General features: G+C 41.6%; 1 protein-coding gene across 4 annotated transcripts in view; it reads right to left on the bottom strand.

Moving 5' to 3' along the window:
• Positions 1-21765, bottom strand: part of VPS13B (vacuolar protein sorting 13 homolog B) — a 1155013-nt gene that overhangs the window by 1053651 nt on the left and 79597 nt on the right. For all 4 annotated transcript variants that reach the window (XM_073679617.1, XM_073679614.1, XM_073679615.1 and 1 more), the window contains exon 4: positions 15415-15535. In XM_073679617.1, the coding sequence (XP_073535718.1) occupies positions 15415-15535 (121 nt within the window). The remainder of the gene's footprint in view (positions 1-15414; positions 15536-21765) is intronic.

Here is a 21765-nt window from a genome sequence, read left to right as displayed (position 1 = left end):
ACACACACACACACCGAAAGAGACACACACACACACACCGAAAGAGACACACACACACACACCGAAAGAGACACACACACACACCGAAAGAGACACACACACACCGAAAGAGAGAGACACACACACACACACCGAAAGAGAGAGACACACACACACACCGAAAGAGACACACACACACACCGAAAGAGAGAGACACACACACACACCGAAAGAGAGAGACACACACACACACCGAAAGAGAGAGAGACACACACCGAAAGAGAGAGACACACACACACCGATAGAGAGACACACACACACACCGATAGAGAGACACACACACACACCGATAGAGAGACACACACACACACCGATAGAGAGACACACACACACCGATAGAGAGAGACACACACCGAAAGAGAGAGACACACACACACCGAAAGAGAGAGAGACACACACACACCGAAAGAGAGAGAGACACACACACACCGAAAGAGAGAGAGACACACACACACCGAAAGAGAGAGAGACACACACACACCGAAAGAGAGAGAGACACACACACACCGAAAGAGAGAGAGACACACACACACCGAAAGAGAGAGAGAAAATTTGGGTAACCATTATTTTCAATGGGGTTTGGTTTCTGGTTGAAGTTCGGGTACTGTACTGGTACCTGAACAAAACTTTGAAATAAAGTTCGGGTCAGGTACCAGGACAAGAACTTCCACCGGTACACCCATCCCTACTGTCGACTTCTATATAAAGCGATGGACTATTAGAGGAAAAGGGAGGGATAGGGGGGAATTATTTACCTGCACACAGAAAGTATTAGCCAATATTAGCAGGGGAAATTAACAGAAATAAACAGGTACACACTTAACAGATGTGCTATAAAATACAACCTCCCACTTAAGCAAATATTCCATTCTTGTCATTTAGACACTTATTTATCAACTCTAAGTCCTGGAAAAACTAGGCTTCCTCTATGTACTATGCTGGGCAAAAGAAATGGATTCATGTAACAGAACATTCATCAAAAGTATTTAGCTACATTATTTCTAGCACGAAAAATGGAACATTTGAGACTGGGTTTACACAGTTTAAAGGGAATCTGTCAGAAGGCTTTTGCTATTAAATCTGAAAGAAGCATGATATAGGGGCAAAAAGCCTGATTCCAAGGATGTGTCACTTGCTCAGCAACTTGCTGTAGTTTCAATACAATCAGTGTTTTATCAGTAGGAGATTATCATTGAAGGACTAGGTGTCTTGTGTTTCATAGTCCACCTGCCCTGTATAACCCCGCTACCATCACTGATTGGCAGATTGTTTTCAATGTACACAGAAAGCTGCCATTCAGGGATGTGGGCAGGGTTAGACAAAGCGCAGCATTCGGACCACTGCGACATCTACAATAAAGAAAACAGGGATTTTATCAAAAAGGCACAAAGCAGCCTGGTAAGTGACACATCGCTGGAATCAGGGTCTCAACCCCTACATAATGCTGCTCTCAAATTCCATAACAAAAACCTGCAGACAGATTGCCTTTAAAACATATTTCCATTTTTTTGTTTTTTTCTCTGCGATATGAAGAAATTATAGAAAAATAATGTAAAACGTAGAGAGCAAACATTACTTTGCTCAGCAGGAGGTCAAGACTGCACAAGTGTCAACAAAATGCAGCCCAATCTGAGCGTATGAGGTTTGACAAGACCCAATTTACAGCTAATTCATGAGCCATTTTTTTGCAGATAGAACATGTAACCGTTAGCTGTGGGGCAGTGCAGGGCCGATGTCATCACCCGGGCAAGTGGTGAGACCACTCGCCGTCGGGGACACCGGCATGCTATGGGGCCCGTGAGTCAGGGGAGCCCGATGCCAGCACCTACGAGTGGGGCCCATACTGTATGGAGCATTATATGGGGCCAACTACTGTATGGAGCATTATATGGGGCCCATACTGTATGGAGTATTATATGGGGCCAACTACTGTATGGAGCATTATGTGGGGCCCATACTGTATGTAGCATTATATGTGGCCAACTACTGTATGGAGCATTATATGGGGCCCATACTGTATGGAGCATTGTGAGGGGCCCATTCTGTATGCTTATTATGGGGCACATAATAACATGCTTTAGGAAACCCACAAAAAAGCGGGGAAAACAGATGTGCAGCCTGTGCTAGCATTTCTTCTGCGGTGTTGCTATCAGTGTGTCAAGAGTGGGAGAAGAGGGTTGCATTGACAATCCAACACAATGGGCAGCACTTTGAACACATTTTATTGGTGGACAAAACCTTGTAAAAAACTCATGAAAAAATAAAGTTACGTTAAAACCAAGCACACCATTGTTTTTCTTACGAAATTCTCAATAGGTTTGATGTGTCACATGACCCACTTCCCATTGAAAAAAATGTAGTTGGATCCAAAATGGCCTACTTCAAAATGGTCGCCATGGTCACCACCCATCTGGAAAAGTTTTCGCCCTCCCATATACTAATGTGTCACAAACAGGAAGTTGATATCGCCAACCATTCCCATTTATTTTAGGTGTGTCCATATAAATGGCCCACCCTGTATATGTGTGTGTATATATAGATAGATGGATAGATAGATAGATAGAGATATATAAATAAAGAATAAACTGTGCAGGCAAGCTGAGAAAAGCAGTGGGTGCAGAGCCCAAAAGGCACAACCAAACCTCAGTAATATTCCATGAACCACAGGCAGCACTCCAATCTTCAGAGAAAAATGGTGGTTTATGGACACAGTCATAGCAGTGGCAACGTTTCATTCCTAGTGAGGAACTTTACACATACATACATATGTTAGAAAAGCGTATATCTGCATAGAGATTGAAGCTTCAGAGACTGGGAGTTCTGTGGAAACTGTTTGGGTAAGAATACAAGGAGAGAACAACGGAAAGGACACCATTGTAGGCATTTACTACAGGCCACCTGGGCAAGCTGAAGATATGGATGAACTCTTTATGTATCAAATAACCAAGTTCTCCAAAAAATATGACGTAGTGGTCATGGGAGATTTCAACTATCCAGACATTTGTTGGGAATCTCTCTCAAGTAAAACTAACAGGTCAAGCAAATTCTTATCCTCTCTTGCTGACAACTTTATCTTCCAAAAGGTAGGGGAGAAAACAAGGGGATCTGCTACTTTGGATCTAATCCTTATAAACAGGGAGGAAATGGTTGAGGAGGTAAAGGTGGCTGGGACCCTAGGAGGCAGCGATCATGCTATTATAGAATTTTGGATAACTAGAGGAGGAAGACATGTGAAGACTCAAACTTCAAGGTTAGATTTTAGAAAGGCAGATTTTAAGAGACTCAGAAAGAGAATAGGAGGGATCCAATGGCTGGATGTCCTTAAGGACAAAAATGTCCAGGAAGGATGGGAAATTTTTAAAAATGAGATTCTCAAAGCACAATCGTTAACAATCCCGAAAAGTAGGAAGAATGGGAAGCATTTAAGGAAACCAGGATGGATGAACACAGAACTTAAACACATGCTAAAAAGAAAGAAAGAAATGTTTATTAAATGGAAAGAGGGAGGCATATCTAAAGAAGATTATAATGCAGTCTGCAGATCCTGCAGGGCACGTATCAGGTTAGCTAAAGCTGACAATGAATTAAGGCTTGCAAGAGATGTCAAAAGCAATAAAAAAGGATTTTGGGGGTATGTCAAAAGTAAAAGAAAAGTCAAAGATGCTATAGGATTTTTACAGGATGAAAATGGAGAAATGGTAAGAGAGGATGTTGAGAAGGCCGAACTTTTTAATTCCTATTTTGCATCTGTTTTCTCTCAGAAAGAAAATGTAACATCAACTGATCTTCACTGTCCTTTTAAAGGAATAGAGGAATCCAAGTTATCTGTAAACAGAAAGATTGTGAGGGAATATTTAGCTAACATAAATGAGTTCAAGTCTCCAGGTCCAGATGAATTACACCCCAGAGTACTGAAGGAGATCGTAGAAGAAATTTTAGAACCACTCTCCATAATCTTTGAAAATTCTTGGAGAACAGGAGAAGTCCCAGAAGACTGGAGAAGAGAAAATGTTGTTCCTATCTTCAAAAAGGGGAAGAAGGTGGACCCAGGGAACTATAGGCCGGTGAGTCTGACTTCTATACCAGGAAAGATCTTTGAACAAATTATTAAACAACATGTATGTAAGTACATGGATAAGAATGAAGTGATTAACCAGAGTCAGCATGGGTTTGTAACTAACAAGTCATGTCAGACTAACTTAATTTCCTTCTATGACAGAATCACTGACTGGGTGGATCAGGGAAATGCTGTAGATATAGTATATCTTGACTTCAGCAAAGCATTTGACAAAGTATCTCACACCATCCTTATTGAAAAAATGACCAAGTATGCAATGGACCAGGCAACTGTTAGGTGGATTCATAACTGGCTTAGTGATCGGACTCAAAGGGTGGTTGTAAATGGCTTCACATCCAGCTGGATGAATGTCTCAAGTGGGGTACCACAGGGCTCCGTCCTGGAACCTGTATTGTTCAACATCTTTATCAATGATTTAGATGAAGGAATTGAGGGTAAACGGATTAAATTTGCTGATGACACAAAGCTAGGAGGGATAGCTAATACTAGAGAAGAGAGAGAGACGATTCAAAAAGACCTAAATAAACTGGAGCAGTGGGCAGCAACCAACAGAATGGTTTTTAACAGGGAAAAATGCAAAGTACTACATCTGGGCAATAAAAATGAAAAAAGCATATACAGAATGGGAGGAATAGAGCTAAGCAACAGTACATGTGAAAAAGACTTCGGTATACTAATAGATCATAGACTGAACATGAGTCAACAGTGTGATGCAGCAGCAAAAAAGGCAAATACAATTCTGGGATGTATTAACAGAAGCATACAGTCTAGATCACGTGAAGTCATTATCGGTCTTTACTCCTCTTTGGTCAGACCTCATCTGGAATACTGTGCACAGTTTTGGGCACCACATTTTAAAAAAGACATAGACAAACTGGAGCAAGTTCAGAGAAGAGCGACCAGAATGGTGACTGGTCTGCAAACCATGTCCTATGAGGAACGGTTGCAGGATTTGGGAATGTTTAGCTTGCAAAAAAGAAGACTGAGAGGAGACTTAATAGCTGTCTACAAATATGTCAAGGGCTGTCACATTGTAGAAGGATCATCTTTATTCTCATTTGCACAAGGAAAGACTAGAAGCAATGGGATGAAACTAAATGGGAGGAGACAGATTAGATATTAGAAAAAACTTTTTGACAGTTAGGGTGATTAATGAGTGGAACAGGCTGCCACGAGAGGTGGTGAGTTCCCCTTCAATGGACGTCTTCAAACAGAGGCTGGACAGATATCTGTCTGAGATGATCTAGTGAATCCTGCTTTGAGCAGGGGGTTGGACCAGATGACCCAGGAGGTCCCTTCCAACTCTACCATTCTATGATTCTATGATATACACACATCCCACTAACAGCAAACATTGATTTGGATAATGGTAGAGAACTAAACCAAGAAGTATATAAGAAAGTTGCAAACTTTCCAAATAATTGATCTTTAACTTTGCATATTCACAAAACATAAAAAACACCCACTGTGAAGGTTTTCTTTTAAAACATGAAGATTTCTGGGAAATGAATGGCCATAAATATTTCCCACTTTGGGTATCACAGCTCACAAAGCGCACAACTCTATGACTCAAGTAGATGAATAACAATTTCTGTCGAAAGGATTAGCAGTGATTTAAGAAGTGCTGCATGTTTCTATTTTTCATTCCTTATCCAAGTTTGTTTCAGTTTCCCCAATGGAAGACTATTGCTAGGAGGGGGGACACATGCATGAACATTTATTAGCGGGCCTGTATTCTTACAGCTGCATCCCCGCTTCTATTTACTAGGTATTAATGACTGTCCATCCATAAACTCATTGAATAGCAAAAAAAAACATTGTCGCAGTAGAAAGTTTTTAAATTAGTTTAACAAGAAAACATTTTGAATCCCTCAATATTTTTAATATAAATGCAAGCAGTCAGTGAAGAGAAACATTTATTAATGATTCCCTTGTTACTATGTATATACACTGTGTGCAGAATTATTAGGCAAGTTGAATTTTAGAGGATTGTTTTTATTATTGATCAACAACTATGTTCTCAATCAACTCAAAAGACTCAAATAGCCAAGCGTAATATTTTTGCAAGTTGGAGTGTTTTTTTTTTTTTATATATATTTGGCTATTTTAGGAGCATATCTGTTTGTGCAGGTAACTATTACAGTGCAGAATTATTAGGCAACTTAATAAAATCCAAATATAATCCCATCTCACTTCTTTATTTTCACCAGGTAAACCATTATCAGTGCACAAAATTTAGAATTAAACATTTCTGACATGCAAAAACAAAAACGGCAAAAATAAGTTTTCAATATAGCCACATTTCTTCATGATGACACTGAACAGCCTTCCATCCATAGATTCTGTCAGTTGCTTGATCTGTTTTCGATCAACATTGTGTGCAGCAGCCACCACAGCCTTCCAGACACTGTTCCAAGAGGTGTACTGTTTTCCCTCCCTGTAGATCTCACATTTTATGATGGACCACAGGTTCTATATGGGGTTCAGATCAGGTGAACAAGGGGGCCAAGTCATTATTTTTTCTTCTTTTAGACCTTTACTGGCCAGCCACGCTGTGGAGTAGTTGGATGCATGTGATGGAGCATTGTCCTGCATGAAAATCATGTTTTTCTTGAACGATACAGTATTCTTCCTGTACCACTGCTTGAAGAAGTTGTCTTCCAGAAACTGGCAGTAGGTCTGGGAGTTGAGCTTCACTCCATCCTCAACCCGAAAAGGTCCCACAAGTTCATCTTTGATGATACCAGCCTATACCAGTACCCCACCTCCACCTTGCTGGTGTCTGAGTCGGAGTGGAGCTCTCTGCCCTTTACTGATCCAGCCTCTGGCCCATCCATCTGGCTCATCAAGAGTCACTCTCATTTCATCAGTCCATAAAACCTTTGAAAAATCAGTCTTAAGATATTTCTTGGCCCATTCTTGACGTTTTATCTTATGTTTCTTGTTTAAAGGTGGTTGTTTTTCAGCTTTCCTTACCTTGGCCATGTCCCTGAGTATCGCACACCTTGTGCTTTTTGATACTCCAGTAACGTTGCAGCTCTGAAATATGGCAAAACTGGTGGCGAATGGCATCTTGGAAGCTTCACGCTTGATTTTCCTCAAATCATGGGCAGTTATTTTGCACCTTTTTTGGCCAACACGCTTCTTGCGACCCTGTTGGCTATTTGCCATGAAACACTTGATTGTTCGGTGAGCACGCTTCAAAAGTTTGGAAATTTCAAGACTGCTGGATCCCTCTGCAAGAGGACTTTTGGACTTTTCAGAGCCCGTCAAATCTCTCTTCTCTCCCATTTTGCCAAAGGAAAGGAAGTTGTCTAATAATTAAGCACACCTTATATAGGGTGTTGATGTCATTAGACAACACCCCTCCTCATTACAGAGATGCACATCACCAGATTTACTTAATTGGTAGTTGGCTCTCAAGCCTATGCAGCTTGGAGTAGGACAACATGTATAAAAAGTATCATGTGATCAAAATACTCATTTGCCTAATAATTCTGCACACAGTGTATTGTTATATAAACCAGTGCCTCACCTCCAATCCTGGAGTACTTAAAACTGATCTGCCAGACTTCAAAGTACAAACTGCTTATATAGATTATTCAGACCTGATACTGATCGACATCTCCTCAGTCCCTCCTCCGTGCAGCAGCTGAGATGTCACACTGCTTAGTACAAGCTGCAACTTGTCATTTAGAAATATATTTCTAAAGGGGATATTGACATGAAATTCTCACCAGATGTCGGTAACGACCCATCCAATCCACACAGGCAAAGAAATGAAACACAGATGTCCATAAATTAAGTTATGTGTAATAATGAGAAATGGCACAAGGAAAAAAACTATTGAACACCTGTAGAAAGAGGTGCAAAAATCCATGGAAAGTCATGACACCAGCTGACATCTATCAGTAATTAGAAAGCAAACCTGCCAGTTAGTCAAAAATAATATCAGCTGATTCAACTGATGGCCTATAAAAAGGCATCTCATTACCAAGGTGCCATACAAGAAACTTCTCATAATGGGCAAAATCAGTGAGCTGTCTCAAGATCTTTGCAACCTTATTGTTGCAAAACATACTGATGGCATTGGTTGCATTAGAAATTCTAAACTATTAGGCTATGTGCCCACGATGCATAAATGCTCTGGACTTTTCTGGAGCGTTTCTTTATCTCCCTGGCAGAAAAAAAGCATGCGGATTAAACATGTGTTTTTCCTGCCAGGGACATGCGGATGTGAAGCGTTCTTCACATGCATTTCGGCATGCTGGTTGTCAAGCGCTTTCCAAGCGATTTTAGCATCACTTGGAAAGTGCTTGACAACTTGGTCACACTATATAAATCCATGCAAAGGGCATGGATTTATATAGTGTGACCTTAAAGAATGGTAAAAAAATATATATTATACTTACCTTCTGATGGCCCCCGATGTCCTTGTCTCGGCTTGCCGGCATCTCGCGGTAGATTAAAGGACCAGCCGACGTCAGCGGACGCGTGACCCGTCACATAACTAAATGACGTCACCGCAGGTCCTTTTAGTCTACCACGAGCTGCCGGCAAGCCGAGACAAGGACACCAGGGGCCATCAGAAGGTATATTTATTTTTTATTTTATTTTTTTTTTTTCTTTTTTTCACAGGTACTATGGTACCCGGGGCCGGAGGAGAGTCTCCTCTTCTCCAAACCCGGGTACCATCCGCACATTGAAACACATAGAATCCGCATCATTGAATCTATACATGCAAGTCAATGGCGGCGAAAACGCCGTGCTTCCGCAAGATAATTGATAGTGCTGCGGATTTTTCCGCAATGATAATCCAGAGGAAATTTCCGCAGCATGTGCACAGCACATGCGGATCATCATTAGGGAACATGGCAGACCTTCTACCAAGCATTTTTTAAGCGTTTCTGCAGTGGAATTGCCGCTGCAGAAACGCTTAAAAAACTCATAGTGGACACACAGCCTTAGGGCTCCAGTGAGCACTGCTGGGGCAATAATCTGGAAGTGGAAAGAACATTATTTCACCATCAACTGGCCACGACTAGGTGCTCCTGCTAGATTTCAGACAGAGGAGTGAAAATTATCATAAGTGTTGTCAAAGAGCCAAGGACCACCTGTGGAGAGCTACAGAAAGACCAGGAATCAGCAGGTACAATTGCTTCAAAGAAAACAATAAGTAATGAACCTCAACCTCTATGGTCTGTATGCACGCAAAAATCAATTGCTTAGCAAAAAGCATGTCAAGCGCATTAAAAGTTTGCTCAATAACATTTAGACAAGCCTGTGAAATGCTGGGAGAATATAGTCTGGTCAGATGAGACCAAAATATAACTGTTTGGATGCCATAATACACACTATGTTTGGAGACAAAATAGCACTGCATATCACCCCAAAACCACCATAACAACAGTGAAGTTCAGAGGTGGGAACATGATGGTGTGGGGCTGTTTTCAGCATACGACACTGGCAAACTTCACATAATTTAAGTAAGGATGAATGGACAAATGTACAGAGACATTCAATAATCTGCTGCCATCTACTAGGATGCTGAAGATGAAACTAGGGTGAATATTTCAGCAAGACAATGATCCCAAACACACAGACAAGGAAACTCTCAATTGATCTCAGAGAAAAAAAATAAAGCTGCTAGAATGGCCGAGCCAATCACCGGACCTGAATCTAATAGAAAACGTATGGAAGGAACTAAAAGATCAGAGGTCATGGAAGGAGCCAACAAAAACTTCAGAATTTGAAGAGTGTTTGTGAGGAAGAATGGACCAAAAATCACACCTAAGCAATGCATGTGACTAGTTTCTCCATACGAGCGGCATCTTGAAGCGGTTTGTCTAGGGTGCTAATAAATGCCTCAATAAAATTATCCTAACAAAGTATGAATGTAATAAGCATTAAAGAGGCTTTACACTCATACATTCAGTTAAGGGTTAAATAGCCTGCTCACAGGTCCTGTTTAAAAAGTAGCCATTTTATTTTTTTCCCAGAAATCAATAGTACACATGTAAATAAAAATCATTGTCATATATCCTATCAGATAAATCGGCTTCCTTCTCTTCCTGAACTGATCTTTCAATCTTAAAATTCTTATTTCAAGGATAAATTAGGTTTTCATTGAATACAGATTTCCCCATTACTGAGACAGATGACCTTTGGTGCTCATAAAGATCTATGGAGAACTGTAACTGTCGATTCAAGAGAACTTGCAGCAGAATGTCTTTGTTTGCCTCTAGCTCCTCCGCCCATCGCCATAGAACTTTTAAAACCACCAACTGTCATCTCCGAACACAGTAATGGAAAAATTGGTTTTCACACAATACAAATTTAACCCATGAATTGACAGTGAAAGATCAGTCCGGGAGCTGAGTTCTCTGATAAGATAGATTACAATGTTTCTTATTTTCATCTGTACTATTGATTTATGGAAAAAAAATTAAGACAACGGTAACTCTTTAAACGTTATGACAAATGTCTGTGAGCGTGTGCAAACAACAAAAGAGGGATTTCTTCTCTACCCTGTTCTTCTTGCACATGATGGTTTGTCAATCACGTAGCTGTGGGTTTGATACATGCAGAGATTAATGACGGCACTCCTGGACTAGTTGGGCTACACAAGCATCAGGATAAAACACTGCTTTAAACACACACTTTACTTAAGCTCAGGTGAAATATAGAAGTGACTAAAATTATTAGAAGCCTAGTAAAGCACTCCTATTACATTTGAGGGGTAAACCCTATTGACAGGTTCCCTTTAAAAGATGTAACCAGTAGGGACAAATTTCTTTTAACCTGTTCAACTCCAGAAAAAAAGCCTTTATGCTCCATTAGTGTTTGCTGAAATTTAATATCTGACATATTCTACCTGGGAAAACCATTAGTGCCTATACAGAACTTATAGTACTCAGGTAGTCAACCAAGTGAAGTATTCTCGTCCATGTCATAAAACAATGTGTTGACTTCAATGAATATTGCAATGACTTATTACCTGTTCAGCTGACGCAATACACATAATAAATGTGGCTTTTGCAAACAAGAGCCGGTTAGATAATATAGTTCAATTGGAGTCTACAATAAATCACATGAAGAAAAAAAAAAGGGGGTTGAAAATCCCAAAAGACCAATTTTTCACACATATCTTTATTATTCCATCATCAAGTTGCTATGACAGTGTTAAAGCAAAATAAACACCAAGTGAGGGTACCGGCTCAGAGGACCCTCTCCTGTGTGATGGGAGGCATGCTGGAATGCAGGAGGCCCCATGTGAGAGCAGGCAACAGGGAGACAGCCCACTTTCTGTTTTCCGCCAAGCCCTGACCTCTGGACTAACCATGTCTGCCCCTTTGCCCTTGCTTCGTCTAAAAGGGGTTGTAAAAAGAGGTGAACGGGAGCAAAATAAAAATTACTTGTTGCCTCTTAAGTCATCATTTTCAGTTCGGAAGAAAACCATTTAGCAAGAAATATTAGTACACTATGGACATCACAAATAGATCTAAAAGCATCATCAATAAAAACACACAATATATATATAATATATTTATTATGCTTTCTTATGTGCGTGTTTTTATTGATATATCTATATACAGTACAGACCAGAAGTTTGGACACACCTTCTCATTTAAAGATTTTTCTGTATTTTCCTGACTATGAAAATTGTACATTCACACTGAAGGCATCAAAACTATGAATTACCACATGTGGAATTATATACTTAAAAAAAGTGTGAAACAACTGAAAATATGTCTTATATTCTAGGTTCTTCAAAGTAGCCACCTTTTGCTTTGATGACTGCTTTGCACACTGTTGGCATTCTCTTGATGAGCTTCAAGAGGTAGTCACCGGAAATGGTTTTCACTTCACAGGTGTGCCCTGTCAGGTTTAATAAGTGGGATTTCTTGCATTATAAATGGGGTTGGGACCATCAGTTGTGTTGTGCAGAAGTCTGGTGGATACACAGCTGATAGTCCTACTGAACAGACTGTTAGAATTTGTATTATGGCAAGAAAAAAGCAGCTAAGTAATGAAAAATGAGTGGCCATCATTACTTTAAGAAATGAAGGTCAGTCAGTGCGAAAAATTGGGCAAACTTTGAAAGTGTCCCCAAGTGCAGTTGCAAAAGCCATCAAGCGCTACAAAGAAACTGGCTCACATGAGGACCGCCCCAGGAAAGGAAGACCAAGAGTCACCTCTGCTTCTGAGGATAAGTTTATCCGAGTCACCAGCCTCAGAAATCGCAGCTTAACAGCAGCTCAGATTAGAGACCAGGTCAATACCACCCAGAGTTCTAGCAGCAGACACATCTCTACAACAACTGTTAAGAGGAGACTTTGTGCAGCAGGCCTTCATGGTAAAATAGCTGTGTAACGGGTCTGGGAGGCGGAACCTCTGAGCTACTATACAAGGGGGCAGTCCTTGTAAGGGAGCGGGTGGCGACCAGGGAAGACGGGCTGGAGGTCACGGCAAGTGACCGGGGCAGTCTCTGGATGAACGGGCTGATTGTCACGGCAAGTGACCGGGGCAGTCTCTGAATGAACGGGCAGATGGTCACGGCAAGTGACCGGGGCAGTCTCTGAATGAACGGGCAGATGGTCACGGCAAGTGACCGGGGCAGTCTCTGAATGAACGGGCAGATGGTCACGGCAAGTGACCGGGGCAGTCTCTAGGTAAAGGGTTGGTACGACCTGTGGCGGCTGATGATAGACGTGAGCTCCCAGGTGAGCAGGCGAGAGTCTCTGGAAGAACGGGTGGTCACAGCATGTGACGGCGGAGCCTCCAGGAAGACCAACAGACAGGCGGCAGATGAGCGCTCCCAGGTGAGCGGGCAGAAGACTCTGGACAGGCGGGTGGTCACAGCACGTGACGGCAGAGCCTCCAGGTAGGCTAGCAGACAGGCGGCAGATGAGCGCTCCCAGGTGAGCGGGCAGGAGTCACTGGACAGGCAGGTGGTCACAGCACATGACGGCGGAGCCTCCAGGTAGACTAGCAGGCAGGTAGCAGGTGTGTGCTCCCAGGTGAGCGGGCAAGCTGGTCCATAGACAGACTGACAGGAGTTGGAAGGCAGACCGTCGGACCTCAGACTAGCAGGCAGGTAGCAGATAATCAGGCAGGAATCTGGCAGGTAACTGGCAACGGGACCTGAGGGCTGAAGCAGAGTAGTGAACAGTGCAACAACATTGCTCGGGCACCTCCATTTTGGAGGAGGTGCCTTATATATGGTGAAGTCCTCCGGCCATTGGCCGGGGACTCCTTAGGACGGCGCGCGCGGCCCCTTTAAGAGGGAGGGAGAGCGCGCGCGCGCGCCCTAAGCACAGTGGACGGGAAGGAGCGCGCGCTGCCAGCAGAGCGGGAGGAGGACGCCGGGCACGGAGCAGGGAGGTGAGGGGAACAGCGTCCCTGCCTAGCAGAGGGCAGGGACGCCGGCGCTACAAGCTGCTAGGAAACCACTGCCAAGGACAGGGCAACAAGCAGAAGAGACTTGTTTGGGCTAAAGAACACAAGGGATGGACATTAGACCAGTGGAAATCTGTACTTTGGTCTAATGAGTCCAAATTTGAGATCTTTGGTTCCAACCACTGTGTCTTTGTGCGACGCAGAAAAGGTGAACAGATGGACTCTACATGCCTGGTTCCCACCATGAAGCATGGAGGAGGAAGTGTGATGGTGTGGGGGTGCTTTGCTGGTGACACTGTTGGGGATTTATTCAAAATTGAAGGCATACTGAACCAGCATGGCTACCACAGCATCTTCCAGCGCCATGCTATTCCATCCGGTTTGCGTTTAGTTGGACCATCATTTATTTTTCAACAGGACAATGACCATAAACACACCTCCAGGCTGTGTAAGGGCTATTTGACCAAGAAAGAGAGTGATGGGGTGCTACGCCAGATGAACTGGCCTCCACAGATGGTTTGGGGTGAGCTGGACCGCAGAGTGAAGGCAAAAGGGCCAACAAGTGCTAAGCATCTCTGGGAACTCCTTCAAGATTGTTGGAAGACCATTTCCGGTGACTACCTCTTGAAGCTCATCAAGAGAATGCCAAGAGTGTGCAAAGCAGTCATCAAAGCAAAAGGTGGCTACTTTGAAGAACCTAGAATATAAGACATATTTTCAGTTGTTTCACACTTTTTTGTTAAGTATATAATCCACATGTGTTAATTCATAGTTTTGGTGCCTTCAGTGTGAATGTACAATTTTCATAGTCAAGAAAATACAGAAAAATCATTAAATGAGAAGGTGTGTCCAAACTTTTGGTCTGTACTGTATATATATATATATATATATATATATATATATATATATATATATATATATATATATATACACACACACACATATATATACACACACACCGTATTTTCGGACTATAAGACACACTTTTTTGCTCCAAAAAAAGTGAATATTTATTTTCCTCAATAGCGGGCACACTGTACCTGCAGCGTGGCTCCTGGAATGTATGGCACCCTTCATCCCTCTTCCTGGTATGTATGGCACCCTTTATCTCTCTTCCTGGTATGTATGGCACCCTTCATCCCTCCTCCTGGTATGTATGGCACCCTTCATCCCTCTTCTGGTATGCATCGTATCCCTCATCCTGGTATGCTTGGCAACCCCTGATGCCCATTACGCTGCACACAAAAAAATAAACAATTATACTCACTTCTCCTCCAGCGCTGCGTCCTGCTGCTGCTGCAGACACGGATCTCACTGTGTGAGCCGTGCATGGCCTAACTGCCATGTGCCCTCACACTGTGAGATGCTGTGTAGTGGGCCGGAATAGTCACTGCTCCACACGCCGGGACTGTGTGCGTGGGGAGCAGTTACTATTCACTCTCCTTAATGGCGCACATACTGTACCCGCAGCGCGGCTCCTGCTGCCGCTCTGCAGTCTGTGTGCCCGCTATTAAAGACCATGAATATGCACTACAACCCATGGGAGTGGATTGTAGTGAATATTCATGGTCTTTAATTACTCTGTGCATAATGCATACATGATGTCACGGCAGCCCACTAAATAGAATCGGCTCTAGGGATGTCACAACTAGTAAGAAGGTTCACAGAGCAGTGATCCGGCAGCCACGGACGACTAACGTGGCCACTGGACCAGGGTCTTGCAAATCTTTTTGTTGAATTCTATTAACTAGTAATAATTTTTCAGTAAATTTCTAATATAAGATGACAAAATGTGATTCTCCTGAGAGCTTTATTTACTGACTAACTAATCATTACTTGCTAAAAATGCAAAATGTCACTAATATGTTCAAGGTTACAACAAGATATAAAGTTATCACCTGGAGGCAAATCCGGATCGGTAGGGGCCGTTTGTTGAATCTTCCGAGGTTTAACTGGAGATTTAGCACTCTCAGTGTTGCTTCGACTGGTAGAGCTTGAACCACAGCTCTCATGATCATCCTTTAAATAAAAAAAAGACATAGTTAGAGAAAAAATTGCACACAAAACCAAAATGGCACACAGACAATATAAAAATGGCAAAGTCACACTGTAACACTAGACAACAAAAAAGGCTTATAAGTTTAAAAAACCTGAGGAATATATGAAAACATATGTAAAAAAATAAGTTTTAAGGATTAGAGAAATAAAAAATGTACTATGAAGAAATCTTCAAGCAAAATTACGTATTTTTAATCTATTTCTACAATACTATCAGCTTTTGAAAGCAAATATAGAAGATTATAACAATTTTATAGAAGTATACGAATGGGAATGAAAGGTCTAATGTAAATGAGACAAAAATAATGGTTAAGAAAAATCACTACTCACAAAATTAAAAGCTTAAATTTTTTATGAACATAAAAGTTGGCCATCTTATTTTTAAAGGGAATCTGGTCAGAAGGATTTTGCTATGTAAGCAGAGGACAGCATAATGCAACAACTGAGACACAGACTTTAGCAATGTGTCACTTATTAGGCTGTGTGCTGTTGATTCCATACAATGAAGGTATTTTCACCAGGAGATTATCACTGCCTGGACCAAAGTGCACCCAAGCCCTGGTTCTAACGCGCCCCCTCCTCTGATTAGTAGCTCACTGTCAATACACAATGTACACAGGGAGCCTGGTATGGGCAGGGTCAGCTTTCTGATCTTCACTACTTGCTACATCTAAAAACTCTGATCACAAATGCTGCACCCAATAAACTAAGTGATACACTGTTGGAATCAGGGTCTCTGTCTCTACATTATGCTGCTCTTAGATGAGGTAGCAAAAACCTGGTGACAGATGCCCTTTAAGTATACTACATAATCTGAAAACCACATAGGGAACCCACAAAACTTTGCCAGCATTAATGTACTATAGTACGCATTAGAATTTATAAAGATGCATAAGGGTTTTTTGTTTTGTTTTCTTAAAAGGATCCTCAAGAACCAAAACAGCAACTCCTCGAAGGGAATATGTCAGCAGGATTCCCCCCCCCCCCCCCCAAACTATTTATATGTGCATGTAGCTTTTTCAAAGACAAGTCCAGCGATATCTTTACATGACCAGTCTGTTCCTTCCTTACTGAGAAATCAGTGTTTTAATTAATATGCAAATGAGGCTGAAGGACTATGGTAGATCTGAAGCGTCTGTCACTCCAGCTCTATTCTCCACCCAACACTGTCGCCTCCTGCTAGACTTCTGACTTCTTTAAGTCGCACAGCATAGAGGCTGTCAATCAAGCAGGAAGAGATGGCGTTGGGCGGGGAATAGAGCTGGAGTGACAGAGGCTGCAGGATCTACCTTAATCCTTCATCCTTATTTTCATATAATATTTTTTTTAATTCTATAGCGCCAACATATTCTGCAGCAAATTACAATTCATATCAGTTCAGACGCTAATTTATCAGTAACGGACTGACCATGTAGAGGTATTGATGGACTAGTCTCTGAAGGGTCTAGTGCATATAAGGGTGAAATCCTGCTGACAAATTCCCTTTAACATAATTTCACATACAGCACTATCTATGGGGACACTGCAGAAGTCTGAGACCCCTCCAGCTGTCATCTGCACCCTGCTCTGCCATGTGCCCTTATACCATCTGATGATATTCTGAAATAGTGAACTTAGATTTTAATTTCTTAAAAATTAAACAAAATTATACCAATTACATTTTTTTTGTCTCTCCAAATTCAATTCTAGCTAACTGGCTCAAAAATTCCCAATTTTCTCTCCACCCATTTGTTTTTAAAGAACAAGCAGTGCATGCAGAAGGACTACACTACATCGCCTGTTCATGGTCTGTGTCTATTCAGAAGCCATTTAAAACACTTTGACAAGCCGTGACCCTATTAACACGGCCATGAGCCTCTAAACATAAGACTGCTCAAGCATCCTAAGCACACAACACAGTAAATTGACGATGCAAACCAAATGTTCCAAAGAGGAGAAAAAAATCCTCAATTAAAGGTCAAGAGGTTACACAGAGTAGTGAGAAGGGGAGCATCTCCCGAGTTAACTAAATAAATGGAAGAAACTCAATACAGGTTTATCAGGAGACTCTCACAATTTGTCTTATAATGATTTCCAGAAACTCCAGCGTTGCCCTCACATACTCATTATAGGTGCTATATGGAGCAAGAAATCCAATGGGCGCTCCGAAAAGACAAATAGTAAACAGAGCAGAGGTCAGCGATCAACGCAAACCTTCACATAGTCAGAATTACGCCCAACATCAAGATAAGGTCTACGTTCCTGAAGTCTACAGGACGACAGCCAAATTCAGTTCAGAAGCAATTTCCAGTAGGCTTGCGGCAAATAACCAAGGTTAAGACTGTGGAAGTGTTAGGTTATATTGTTAAATCCTTATTTAATTAGACTTTGTTGGCTTTTGTGGTGTTGAAGAAATCTACAGTTAAACAAGCTAAATAATGAAGCCTCACATCGGTCCTCGCAGGATTTTAACCACAGCGATAATTATCTGAAAATGCCCCTGGCTGCATTTATAGTATCGTACAGTTGCAATGTTTTTAGAAGACTTTAGGCATTCAGAGAGATCCTCTATTGTTATACTTAGTCTCCAAACACGAAGGCTCTAAATCCAAATACTGAGTCTTCCAAGTCACCCCATACACATAAGACTAATGTGGGTCGAACCCACCAATATTGTTGGGTTTTGAAGACAAATACATGTGTACGTGGGCGCCAGCCGACTAATTGTAGGGGAAGGTGTTGATCAGGAATGTCCGATATCGGAAGCTGATAGCTCTTTTCTGGGAGAACAAGACAATCAGTAACATGTCAGCCAGTGGCTTTCCTATAGAGGACACGGGAGTGTTCTGCCGAGTAAGGGAGAGTCAGCCCATCGATAGGCCGAAGCATCATTCGTCCAACAGACATCTAATGTGTATGAGGGCCTTTAGTCTAAAGACACCCATCTCCTTTGACTCCCCTAAACCATCCAAGTTTCTTTTTGTAAATTTGGATGTTATATATAATGCCCCAGTGTCAGTTATCCACTACACAGCACATTTTTAGATGCTTTTGTTAGTGTACTGTTTTGTGGTTGAACAAAAGTTTTAATGAGTATTAAAGAGGTTGTTGAGGCTTGGGGTTCAAGTTTGCGAATCCTCATAGCGAACACTGCGCGCTGTCAGGATTCTCCGACGGTAAATATGCGATTTGGATACAAGCAGTCACATGCCAACTAGACGTGTGCGGTCCTGGTCAATGTAAGTGAATTGAGCGAGGCCGGACATGTCTAGTCGGAATGTGGCTGGAAGTATGCAAATGGCCACCCAGTGCCGGAGAATCCTACCAGATCACATTGTGATGATTCACAAACCTGCACTCACAAAGTGACTGCAGAATGAGCCACAAGCCTGGAGAACCCTTTTAAGTATAACATGAAACAGTCAAAATGAACACAATTTTAAGATGCTACTGTAAGCAACAGGAAACATGAATATAAGTGTATTTAACATCATGTATGCATTACTAGCCCCTAAGGTTCTACACAAGCATAATTGCTTATTGATAAAAATAATGTAAAATTGGAAATAAAAATCCCAAGAAGCACATGAGACCCCACACATGAGGAAAGCTATATGGGGAAGAAGTTCAGGGTAGGAGATGGAAAATACACAAAGAAACAAAGAGGATGGATGAGAATATCGTCCTGAGTAGGAAGGAAGATTCCATGTTTTGTTATCTGTATGTTTTTGTATACTTTGGTGGTGGTTCCACAATTTTTTCTCATTCACATGGGTAGAGTACCTAAACATAGAAAGGTTCTCAAAAATCCATCAAGAGAAGGAAAAATGATATGCAATATTGTAATACCAACAAAAATCAGCAACTTCGCGGCTAAACAATTTCACACAAGCAGAAATGTCAAGTGAAAATCCAGTAGCAACGTGGCTCCTCAAAATACCAAATGCATACAAAAATATTGAAACACAATTTCCTAATGATCCCAAGAAATTTAACTGATCGAATGACAGAATTAACTAAATCAAATGATTGAATCTACAAGCACCTTAAAAAGAATGTATCATCAGAAAATAACCTACTTTTAAATCAGGTTTTTGGGTTAAATATACATTTTTTTAACACGTTACTTTTTTTCCCTATATCAAACTGTATTAAAATACAAAATTGGTAATCTTGGAATTTTCACACTGACCACTGGGGCTCTTTTCCTGTCCTATCAAAAATAGTTTACTGCAGTTTCCTTATCATCACAGGCAGGGTTACAATGACAGACAAAACCTCTATACACAGCTGATAACACTGGATTCACCAATCACAATAGCCCATGCCACAGCTGCCCCTGCTCCTCCTCCTTTCACAATGGCCTTTGAACACGCTCATTAGATGCTTCAATACAAAAGATAAGGTCTGAGTCAGACCATTGCTGCTAATATACATGTGAATTTCCAGAAAAAGAAAGTGTGAAAATTGCTATATTTTTAATTTTATTTTTTTTAATACAGATTGTGGTGTTGAGAAAAAAAAAAAGAAAATAAAAACACTGCCAAAAATGGTTAAAAAAAATTCTAAAAAAAAAAAAAAGATTAAAACAATAGGTGGTGTCTCATCAGAGCAATCCATGTCTATATGATCTATTTAAGGACAGATGGGGGTCCTTCACTTGGGACCTCCCTCTATGACCCTTCATTGGAGAGCTAATATTAAAGGGGTGGTCCACTACTTTAGATTACCCCCCCCCCCTCCCAATGTATACCCCCGGGGCCCCTAAGACTTTTTGTAAATACCTTCCATTGCAGGTAACAGGCATCACGTGACCCCCGGCTGCAGCCGGCTCTGACATAAGCTGATGTCACGACAAGTGCTGGCAGCAGCCGGAGGTCTTTGTTTTCCTGGTTCCACGGTGGATGCCAGGCTGTGGGCGAGGTTACCTCCCGCGTCACACCCGGCATCCACCGCGCACTGTGCCTCTCCCCATTCATTGGGAAAGCGCTCGGTGGATACTGGGTGTGACGCGGGGGGTAACCCCACCACAACCCAGTAGCCACAGCGGGGACCCCAGCGCTGAGTCACGCTTCACTTGACGTGACGTCAGCGCGGGGTCAAGTGATGCCTGTGAGAGGCCACCGATAGCGCCGCTCACAGGTATTATCAGCAACGGAAGGTATTTACAAAAAGTCTTAGGGGCCCCGGGTGCATACATTGGGAGGGTAATCTAAAGTAGTGCACAACTTCTTTAAGCAACATTTCTAGATTACTCGAGTGGTTCTTGTGGACGGTGATGTGTATGAATATCATTAATGTGATGAAATATTTCCCCTGCCGAACACATCTGGGTGGTTGCGGCTTTCCCCAACAGGACCAGTTTTTCGATGTGGCATGACATCTCCTTTAAGTAGTAAGAAAACACACACAGACTTTGATCTATACCTTAAACATAGACTAATATTTTTACAGCAGGTGCACAACTGAAACGCTGTGGTGACTATCCAAGCTAGTAAGCAAGGCATAAAGGAAGGTAACATATCCAGTATAATCAAAGTAATTGTGATCCTATTCAACCCCATAAAGCGCTCTGGTAATATAGATGAGGATCTAGGCTCAATTAATACAAATATACCAGACATAAAATAAACATTATTAAGGTTAAGTCCTATCCGCGAGGCATGTACAGGCTAATCTTAGTAAAAACATGTGCAAAATCTGTAAAAAAAAAAAAAAAAAATACACAAAGCCACATATGTAAAAGCCAAGGCTCATACTGATAATATATCAGTAGTGCATATTAGTCTCTCCATATATCATTAGATGTGATTCTTGGCACCATTTTTCGCTCACATGGTACTAATCACTCACACACCTTTATCCGCAGTTGGAATAGCTGAAGTCCGACATACAACCAGTTTGGTAAACTATTCTCTCCCGAAATGTGGTCTTGTAAAAATGTTACGGGCTGCAACTTTCTCTTTTTTTTCCAATCTAATAATTGCATGTAAGGCTATTTGCAGAATAACAACACAATTTAAGATGTGAAAACTATAATAAAACCATTAACCTGTTCACAGAAATAATGGATAATTTATTACCGAGTATTACTACATGGGGCTTGCAGCCATATCTATTAAAAAAAAAATAAATAAGAAGGAGAAGGGGCCGCTTTAATTCGTTCACAAGTTCCTATAAAATTTTTGGGTGATAATTAACATGCAATTAAA

This window comes from Phyllobates terribilis, unplaced genomic scaffold (assembly GCF_046119375.1).
Source record: "Phyllobates terribilis strain yellow unplaced genomic scaffold, ASM4611937v1 Scaffold_4__5_contigs__length_816908805, whole genome shotgun sequence".
NCBI classification, from domain to species: Eukaryota; Metazoa; Chordata; class Amphibia; order Anura; family Dendrobatidae; genus Phyllobates; species Phyllobates terribilis.
This window is presented reverse-complemented; position numbering and strand designations above follow the sequence as displayed.